General features: G+C 35.9%; 1 protein-coding gene across 1 annotated transcript; it reads right to left on the bottom strand.

Moving 5' to 3' along the window:
* Positions 1–637: 637 nt before the first annotated feature.
* On the bottom strand, positions 638–4,596 carry LOC130732656 (homeobox-leucine zipper protein ATHB-8-like). Its single transcript, XM_057584664.1, has 8 exons — positions 4,232–4,596; positions 3,075–3,235; positions 2,749–2,931; positions 2,492–2,572; positions 1,991–2,125; positions 1,547–1,872; positions 947–1,042; positions 638–865 (listed from the first exon to the last, which is right to left on the bottom strand). Exons 2-7 carry the CDS (start codon positions 3,219–3,221, stop codon positions 1,000–1,002), a joined length of 915 nt encoding a protein of 304 aa, XP_057440647.1. The 5' UTR covers positions 3,222–3,235; positions 4,232–4,596; the 3' UTR covers positions 638–865; positions 947–999.
* Between the last annotated feature and the right edge of the window lie 6,099 nt (positions 4,597–10,695).

Raw genomic sequence — 10,695 nt, 5'->3', positions numbered from 1 at the left:
TACCGCTGTAAAAGATGCATTATTTACAGCGGTTGATTTAATAAAACCGCTGTAAATACAGACCTACAACAGCTGTTCTCTAGAATAACCGTTGTACTTGAGTCTTCTTTTACAGCGGTTTCAGCCGGTAACCGCTGTATTTGATAATATATATTACAGCGGTTCCACCACGGAACCGCTGTAATTTGTTTTTTTTTGTTGAATTAATTACCACACCTGTTCCGCCAAAAGATCAACATTTTTTTTTTTTTTCTGAAAATAAGATATATTGATCATAATTTAACCGAAAGGGTACACATTTCAAAAGCTATGAAAGGTGACTGCAAAATCAATACACATCACCAAACTAAAACAAGGTATAACACAGTAACATAAGCTAAAAACAAGGTATAGCATATAAGCACAGTAACATCTCATGTAAACAGAACCTCTGTTCTTAAAGCAAGCATATGGACAGTAATTTCATGACAGCAAAAAAAAACTCTCATAAATGAGTTTCTGCAATAAAAATGTGCCTTGAGTCTCCAAATCATAAGGACCCTCTCCCCATTTGAGTCTTCCAAACAAAAAAGATCAACATTTTCTAAACACAGGATATCAACTCAGCCATAAAATAAATATTTTATGAACTTCAGCATATCAAAACCAATATATCTAAATATCAAAAGCTTCATAAATTCGAAGCAATTTCTAAAGTGCATAATATCTCAACCACGTCCTTAACTTCATCTACCACCATCTCATAGATAACTATCCAATAGATTAAATACTAAAAACAATTGTAAAAAACATAAGCAGCCCACTCATCTTTAACTTCACGCAATTGCTCTTCATTGTAGGAAACGAACTGACAATCTTCAAAATACTACAAAACAGCATAAAAATAGAGTTAAGTTACAATTAGAGCTTTTAAAATCCAATGCGAACGCATATCAAAGTTTCTTACTTTCGTTGGAATCACAAGTTGTTGGTGAGTGATGATATCTTTCATGAACTTCATCACATAATATCCGCAATCAACATTATTAGTCTGACGAGGGCACTACAAAAGCCAAAGAATAAACACTAAATGAATGCTGTAAGCTCAGATATCTTTGTTCTATATAGAAAACTTCATGTAAATAAATAGACAAGTTTATAAACAGACACTACTCCATTTTACATTAACTTAGCTACAAGTTTTAGGTTGCCAGCTATATCACGAGGCAAAGAATGCCAACATTTAAAACACATTGGACAGTTTAATCTAGGTCTAGAAATTAGAATGTCTACTAAGTAGTCATCAGGTTCAAAACTAAATCCCATGTGACTTTGAGTCACCATGACACAATTAGTAGAGAAACAATAGCAAGGAGCTTCTCCCCACAATTCATTTTGACTTTAAAATCAATTGCTGAAGAATTTCCAAACATGTTATAAGTTTGGCTCTATGCTTCATTGGTAATTCAAGAAAATTGGGGCACTGATAAGCATGGAGTGTACAGCGCCACTCCAAGATAAGATCATGAATTGCAGTAACAGATAGTGAAGGTTTCAACTGCCATACCTATAGCTGTTACAGATCCACCGAGCAAGTGTTTGAGCCTCAGGAGTACCAGGTGGTAAGTGAAAAGCACTTTGAGAACCGAAGCGCGAAGGAGAAAGTGCTAAGGAAACCCTCTGAACAGATGCAACAATACTACGCACATATTGTCGGGCCATAGTTGCTATATTATCTTGAAGGTGGACTTCAAATGCAAACTGGAATGCTATTGTCATCACAGATTTTGTGCTTCCAGAATGACCTGAATTGGCACCAGCAGCTTTGTTTGCTGTGGTTCCAACCTCAAGTGATGAGGCAAGATCAAGTGTCCGGTTTGGACTAGCAGCATCCTGCATCTTATATAAGACAGAAATCAGAATCCTAACTTAAAGAAAAAGGGAAAATTAAAGCAAGCAAGCAAATTTCAAAAACAACACAATCAAATCATGTGTCAAGATAAAGACTTGCCGTGCCAGAATCAAGAGGTACAATACGAAAACCAGAAGGTAAAATGGGTGCATCATCAGAGAAAGACGCATCTATTGGAGCAAAAACAAGTTCTGCACTGGTGCCAACTGCATGCTCATCCACTCCACTGCAAAGCTGATGACAGGTGCAGCAACAAACACTGTTAGCTATAAACTTGATATTGGATTAAACCTTCTGAACTATATGCAGGCGCAAGTGTTATATCTATTCAATTAAAATCAAACTTCATATAGATCCTTAATTCCTGACTATTCCTATAACTACATGCAAATCCATTCATGATATTTGATGCATCTTATCCTTTGCAAACTCTAGAAGCCAGGGACGATTAGTTAGCGAATGAGAAAAATTAACCAACAGAATATTAATGGATTTTAATTGAAGGCATTCCCTCAATTAAAATTTCATGAATTTTTCCATGATGCTGTAAGGTATGGACATAGATATGTTGAAAGAATGGCATCATGGAGCAGTACTTACTTGCAAGAGGAAAACATCACCAGGCATAGTCATGTCGTCTCGATAGTAGCCCATGTTTTCAAGCTTAATAACCTCCATGAACTATTTTAGAGATAAAGTGTCAGTTAGTATGTAATATGCCGGAAGAGAAACACAAAAAAGTTAATATAATCCACAAGCCAAGTTAACATGTATTCAATTTTATGTTGGAAGATTAAATGGTAATTTCTAAATAGTAAATATGTACTAGATTATAAAATTAGGAGAAAACAACTTGCCTCTTCATTCTCAATTGTGTGAGCTAGTGGAAGAATAACCTGACCCCCAAAACTTCCTCTGGCCCCTGGCAAGCTACAGGGACCAGCTTTAATGGCAGCAGCCGAGTAAGCATCATTACTGCTATCTGCCCATTCTGATCGGTGCTCCCGCAAGAATCTAAGAAGAATAGCTGGAGGGACATTCTACAAAGACAGAAAAAGAGCATGAGACAACTAAATACATGGAAATCAATTGCTTGAAAACAATAGAAAGTAAAAGCAATTCCTAAGAGTTGAGCAATAAGCAATAGCATTAGTCCACATTATGGAGTATTAAAGAATTATACATGCAACAACATGGATGCTTTGGCACATAGCACAGAACTGGTCATGGATGGGAATCCATTGTTATATCCAAGATTTGCACCCATCATTTTGCTGGGTGATGAATTCACAAGAAGGGTGACATCATCAATGCCATCACTCTCTAACATGGACCAGCCATCATCTGCAAATCCATTCACAGCTTCATTAAACATACAATAACTCTTATTCAAGTTTCATTCCAGAGTTTTAACAACAATACAACCACTTAATAGGCTTATATGCTCCTGTGCTCTCACATTTGAATCTCTATTTTTAGTTGCTACCCATAGGTTGCATTTACAAAATTGAAGAAACCCAGAAAGCATTGCAGACTCTCCGAGACTTTGTCTCGAAAAAATTCTCTCTTTTATTGCACTCGGGACGTTCTGGAAAGATGAAAGATATTCTAAAACATCTCCTCAGTTTGCCACCGGATGAGGGAATTTCCCTCAGAACAAAATCAATTATACAACAACTTTCTCAAAGTTTTTCTCAGTGGAGTTTGGATTATAACAATGCAAACCTTAAACATGAGACATCAACTGCAGATTTATGATTTATCAAAAGCTAGGAAACTGAAACATGATCTTCAAGCTAATGCTGAAGAATTCAGGGAAATGGACATGGTGGAGAGATGTTTGTGTGATCAGTTGGCCTCCTTAGAAGAAAAAAAGAGGGAGCTTGAAGAGAAAATCAATGCAGTGAAATCTGAGATTGCAGATTTTACATCACAGAAAGACATGGTTGCTAAGATAAAGAGAGAACTGTTTAACAAAGGAATTGTGATGAAAGATGAAAGGGATGATTTGGGGAACCAAGTGCCAGGGTTGAAAGCTGAGCAGGAATGGGCAAAGACTATCCAAGCTAATATTGAAGAAGAATGGTCTAAGCTTGGAGAAAAACTCATTGGAAGTGCTGGTTTTGAAGAGTGGATCTAATTAAGTACCTTTGCAATATTCCAGACTCATTTTAACCAAATATGCAATGGTTATCAGAAATTGTGACAACTATATTTTCTAATTCCAAACTGACATGAAACTTTCTGACATGATCAAGCTATCTGTACAGGAAGAAAATTTTCTAATTCCAAACACACTCAAACCCTAGGTTGCATTTACAAAATTGAAGAAAATCATACCTTATGAGGAAGAAGAAAATTGCTTGATCGAGGAGAGGAACAATGGAGCGCTTTTGAACTCTAAGGACAGGGCAACGAACCGTGCACGAAGGGACACAACACAAGAGCGGTAACGGCGCAGCAGGGACGGAGGCGGCGACAAGGACGGTGGAGGCACAAGGTGCAGCAAATTTTTGAGAGATGGAACAGAGGTTAAGATGGCAAGAACCGTGCACAAAGGAACACAAAACAAGAGCGGAAAGGACGGCGGCGGGAAGGACGGCTCCGACGCCGGCTAGGACGTCTCCGGCGGCGGCAAGGACGGTGGAGGCAGAGGTAAAACGCGTTTCAGAGAAGGAGAAGAGGTTAAGAGTCGAGAGAGTGAAGTGTGGTAAAGAATAGGGTTTACAGTTACTGGGTTTTGTTAGTGGGGTACGAATTCAATATAATATACTTATATATAAAAACCAACATATTTAATAAAAGCTCACTCGAGCCTAGTGGTAAGAAGTCATGCAATTTTTTGATGTACCCGGGTTCGAATCCTAAATGAAACATTTTTTTAATTTTCAGGATATATTATTTACAGCGGTTAGTAGACACACGCTGTAAATAGTGGAACCCAATTATTTACAGCGGTTTAGAACATAACCGCTATAAAATCTTATTATCCGCTCCGCGTTTTTGTGTTTACAGCGGCTGCAAAATTAACCGCTGTTAATAAGTAATGATTTTACAGCGGTTTATTCTTTAACCGCTATAAAATCCTATAATCCGCTCCGTCTTTTTGTTTTTACAGCGCCTGCTAGGCGAAGCGCTGTAATAGGGGCGCTGTAAAAGCCTTTTTCTGGTGTAGTGAATATCATGGATCATCCTACATTGATAACTATTAACTACTGCTTCTTTCCAAGGATACTTCAAATTTAAAAGCATATTTGGATTATACGAAAAAGAAATTTCCATATTCGGTAACAGGAAAAAAAAAATTAGGGGTCTAAATATGGTAGGTTATCGCAATGATTTATAGACTATCAAACAGTATAAATATTTTGGGATATTCTTTTTTTCTTTCAATCTCTATCTTCCGGTCACAACACATAATATATCATACTTATCTCTTATCTCTTCATATCTCTCTTTAGTGATCTACACTATTTGAGTGTACACCAATCTTTATTCTAGACTTTTTTTAAATAGGTTTGACCTATTTAAAAATTCTAGGCCTGAGCCGGCTTGTTATCTATCTCAAGCTTTCTTTTCGACCTAAAACTTGATTTGTTGAAAGTCATACCTGGTTTGATAACTTATTTAAAGACTTGTTTTATCACACGACATTAAATATATTAATGAATTTATTTGTAAACATGTTAACAAACTAATAGCTAACGATAAAAAAATATAATAATATCACTATATCTTCTAAGTCAAAGTAATTAGGTCATCAACCTATATCTTTAAAGATTTATATGGTCAAATAATTATATAGTTTGAAATACTTAAACATATTCTAGGTTAATAAGTATATAACTTTTTACTATAATAATAGAAATTCAATGTAAAGATAATATAATAAATTTATATTTGTTTTAATGGGCCGGCTTGTTATGATTACAAGACTTTTTGATTGGCCTAAGCCTGACATTTTTAAATAAAAAGACTTTTCAAAAAGCTTTGGCCTTATCTATTTATTAATTTGGCCGGATGTAGGCTAGGTCATAGACCCTGTGAGAAGTCTGACCTACTTCCATCCCTAAGAGCAAAGAAATAGTAGCTCCAAACACTTCACCAAAAATTCGCAATAATCATTATTTAGAGGTACTAATTCAAAGTAACTCTTATTTCAATAAAATTTGGTATGAGTTTTATAATTACATAACATATTATTTATAATTTACCAAGCAATATTTGTGCTTTCTAATATAGGTCCTCCTAATATGCACCACTTTTAAAGTGATACAAATATGCACCATGTTCTATGACCCATCATAGCATGTCAGCACATTTTTCTTAACCAAAAAATTTAAAAATTTTACACAGTTCTGGTGGAGGGAGTAGTGCGACGATGGTGAGCACATTTTTTCTTTAAACCTTAAAACCTCTCTACCATGGCTTTCTCTAGCAAGTTTCACATCCCTTCCGTCGCTATCTTCGGCAAGCTTCGCTTCGTGGCTTTGGCTCTCCTCGACGAACTACTCGTCAGAATTTTCTCCAATCAACATATCTGTGGTGGTTTGCTATTGCGAGAGAAGCATTGGTTGTACCCGTGATCGCGGTGGGCTGATTGAGGGTTCAAATCCGAGTGTGGAGGGTGGCTTGGCTTCAAAGGTGGAGCTCGAGATCGAAGAGGACAGTCATGAGAAGCGACGAATAATGCAGAGCTCTCTTCCAGCACTCTTCCATGTTCACGTCAACAAATGATTGATCTAAGCCCGTTGAGGTGAGTCAATGAGTTGGCGTTGCTGGGGGAGGAGAACCTTTTATGGAGGTTGTAGCGTGTCCGAATTTTTGCAGGCGAACCTTTTGTGGAGGCGAACCTTTAAAAGTTGAAGGAAAAATATTTTGAAAATGTTTAAAAATCAATTAGGAACAATTTCATCCATGTTTTGTTTTGAAAATGAAAGCCAAAAACCACATCTACCCCGAACAAAACCTTAAAGGTAGATGAGTGGGTTTGATACAGGTGGTGGTGGGTTTGATTTTTTAAGGAGAGATAAAAAAGAGGGGGTAGCTCACTTGGTTGAGCTAAGGGTAGAAATAGGTGTTGGAGATTGAGGTTTAGGGTTCGAACCCTGAGGAGGAACGTTTGTAATTACTAACAACTAACCACTAACATTTGCCTATCAAAAGAAAAAAGAGGCTTTGATTCAATTTGCGATGTGTTTGAATCAAGGGTTTTATGAAGGAAATGCACGGAAAGAGAAAGAAGGTGAAGGGATGGGGGGAGAGAAGGGTGAAAAAATGACATGTGTGATAAAAATAAATACAAGTAGAATAAGTGAAAGTCACGTGGATATATAATTGTGTACATTTTTGTGATACATAAGCATAAAATAGGGTTTATCCTTAATTTGATTAAAAAATTCTTAAGAATGATATTTAAAAGTTTTTTGTATCATGGACCTAATTTGATTCCTCTTACCAAATCAGAGAGACTCGAAACATATTTAAGTAAATTAGAAAAAAAAAACCGTTTGGCTAATACACACTTATTAAAAACAAAAATGCTCCAACTTTGCACCACCTTAAATTACCGATTATAAACGATCATTGATTGTTTTTAGTATAATATTATAGATATTATAGATAATTAGTTAAGCATGGTAGTTGAGACAATTAAATTAAAATAGTTTATAATTTGAGTGTTTAGTTATGTAGATTTACTAAAATTCTCAAAGAGGAGTTTTGGTGCACGATTGGTGCGTTTTATGTGAGGGAGAGCATCCTGAGACATTGGATCACATCTTTTTGCAGTGTGATTAGGCTCAAAGGTGTTGATTTCATTCGAATATGTCCTTGCATGTTGTTGCGATTAACTCCAACTATCGTTCATGGTGGGTGTAGCTTTTAATATCTTGTGATAAAGATGTTACAACCCAATTAGCAGTGCTAGAACGAGCGATTCAAAAACAAAACAATGGTGCCATCTTCTAGGGTATGTCGTCAAATTTAGAGAATACTCTTTCCATGGCAAGTGACACTCGCTTAGAATGGAAAAATGCATCGGGTGGTAGAGTTCAAAAGCATGTTGTTATACTGATAGAAGAGGGGTGGAAAAAACCTGGTTTGGATGTGCTCAAGATCAATGTTGATGTCGGCTGGACAAGGGAGATATTCAAGGTTTTGGCATGGTGATTCGTGGTCACACAAGGGCTTGTCTATGAGCTAAGATATGCTCTAACTCAGTCTCCTCATACCCTGTAGTGGCATAGGCAATGACCTTGAGATGAGCAATGCTTATGGCCCAACAACTAGAGTTGGATATTGTGCTTATGGGAACAAAATCACTGGACGTCTCTACTTGCTTTTGGGGAAGGAAGACAATCTCACTTTCAGAACCTTTGGTAAGTGATTGCAGTCGTCTAGTCTCCCTCATTTGTCTCATGTTAAAAGGGGAGGGAATAATGTTACTCATATCTTAGCTTTTATGGCAGCTGAGCGTCCACAAGTTCATTGGTGGGATAATTTTCCTTTTTCGATCATTTCAGCGTTATTAACGAATGTATTTTTTGTTTTGATTAATTTATGTTCCTATTTCCCCTAAAAAAAGGGCTTAACTTTAATTTTGAAAAAAAATGATAACAAAATGTTGTAATGTTTTTTTCACCCTGGTCCATGTGTTTTGTTAGTTTTTTTTTGGGTCAAAGGATACATATATGGTTTTTTGAATAAAAATACTAGTCTAGTTAACATTCATTTTTTTTCTTTTGCACAAACCAGATTTATTCGTGGGCTATAAGGCCCAAATTAAATGGATTGAGCCGCCCACATAGAGAGATCTTTTACTATGAGAAGGCTAATTAAAAGCCTCCACATACAATAAAAAAGTTTGACAAAAAAAAGAGTTTTAATTAAAAGAGATAAAAAAATGTTGGGTGTAGTAATTTTTTTTTTGATAGGCAAATAAATGTTAGTTGTTAGTAAATTAGTACAAATTTTCTCTCCTCAGGGTTCGAACCATGTACCTTCACCTGCAATTACCCTTAGCTCAACCATGTGAGCTACCCACCCCACCCGGGTGTAGTGATAATATTAAGTTATTTTTTCGGTACGACGGAAAGCGATAATATTACGTTTTTAATAACTTTATTATTATTATTATTATTATTATTATTATTATTATTATTTCCATCATTATTATTTTGTAGTTAAAAGATTGTAATTTTTTTCTAAATCACATGTATCACTTACTAACTGGGAAAAACTCATTATAGCCAATATGACCATTATTGAAAATTAAATATCTATAATTCATTTAATTATTTTTTTAATATTTTCTAAATATAATTTATGAGAAACCAAGGCTACTTTAAATTTCAATTTATTATTATTTTATAAATTTTATTTATATGTATTATTTTTCAATTTATTAAATTATTTACATATCAGATATTTAATACATTTATATATTTAAATATTTAAATAATTATATATTTAATTAGTTTAAATATATTTTAATACACTTAAATATTTTTGTAACGCCTAAGATTCCATTGAAATTGAATTTAAGTATAGTTTTTCTTTCTTCACTAAAGTCTCAACCTTTTTCTTTTAAAATAGTTTCATTATGGGTAATTTTATAAAACAATTATGAATTTTTTGGTGAAAAAAAATTATAATTAAGTGTATTAGGTATGATCAATTAAAAAATCAAGATAATATTAAAATAATTGTATAAAATACCATTAAAACAATTTTTTTAATATGAGCATATCATTATCTCTTTCGTTTTTTCTTTGAAAGTAACTCTTTCGTTAATGTTTACTCAAGATAATTCTACCAATATATATTATTTAATTGCAATTATAATTATACTATTATAATTTTATTTATTAATTTTTTTTTCCATATTGATCATTATGTCAAAGTAATTGGTGGAGCCAAATTAGCAGACATGATTCCATATGTGGATATATATACATGATGTGAATGTTACCTTGAAGGATATTCTGGACGGGGGGAGTTGGAATCTGAACAGGTTATACACTCCCATCCCGAGTGACATGAATCCGACCCTGGTTCACAATCGAAGGGATGCTTGGGTGTGGGCAAGTAGTGCAACGGGGTGTTATACAACCAAGGATGGATATGAATGGCTGCTGGACCAGCACCAACAAGGGGTTTCGGAGGGTGATTGGCGGTGGATTTGGCGTTTGAAAATTCCGGAACGGGTTCGAATGTTTATATGGCCGGTTATGCATGATTCAATCCAGACAAATAGCTATCGGTTCAAGTGTAATATAACAGTGGCGCCTAATTGCACTCGTTGCTCAGCGACAAAGGAAGACGCACTCCACTGCTTGAGGGATTGTCCTCATTTGAGGGAGCTGTGGCAGCGTGCAGGTGCAGTTTCGTGGCTTGGCTTCATGATCCATGGATGCGGTAACTAGGTGAGGAGACACGCTACAGGGAGGAATGGTACCAAGTTTGTGGCTTGTTTGTGGGGGATATGGAAGTGGCGTAATAATATGATCTTTGAAGAAGCTGCATGGTCCATTGATGAAGCTTGGAGGCGGTTGTGCCTTGAGCATGATGAGATCGCGAAGCACATGAATGGGGAGGAAGGCACGAGTGCAGATGGCTAGATGTCTAGTCGATGACTTCCTCCGACACGAGGCACGATAAATCTGTGTCGATGGGAGTTATAACCCGGTGTCGGCAATTATGGGGTCTGGAGGTCTGCTTCGCGATTCATATGGCAGGTGGGTGTGTGGTTTCCATAGCTTTATGACAGGGGGAGCGCACTGCTTTCGGAAGCGAGAACATTG

The sequence above is a fragment of the Lotus japonicus genome, chromosome 1, assembly GCF_012489685.1.
Source record: "Lotus japonicus ecotype B-129 chromosome 1, LjGifu_v1.2".
NCBI lineage: Eukaryota > Viridiplantae > Streptophyta > Magnoliopsida > Fabales > Fabaceae > Lotus > Lotus japonicus.
The sequence above is the reverse complement of the archived record's forward strand: the minus strand, read 5'-3'. Positions and strand labels throughout refer to the sequence as shown.

Excerpts from the sequence above, each read along its gene's own strand:
- LOC130732656 (XM_057584664.1), bottom strand. The coding sequence starts at position 3,221 with ATGTTAGAGAGTGATGGCATTGATGATGTCACCCTTCTTGTGAATTCA. Across the intron at positions 2,573-2,748 it reads ACACAATTGAGAATGAAGAG|TTCATGGAGGTTATTAAGCT; the intron begins GCAAGTTGTTTT and ends TCTCTAAAATAG. Across the intron at positions 2,126-2,491 it reads GTGATGTTTTCCTCTTGCAA|CTTTGCAGTGGAGTGGATGA; the intron begins GTAAGTACTGCT and ends ACCTGTCATCAG.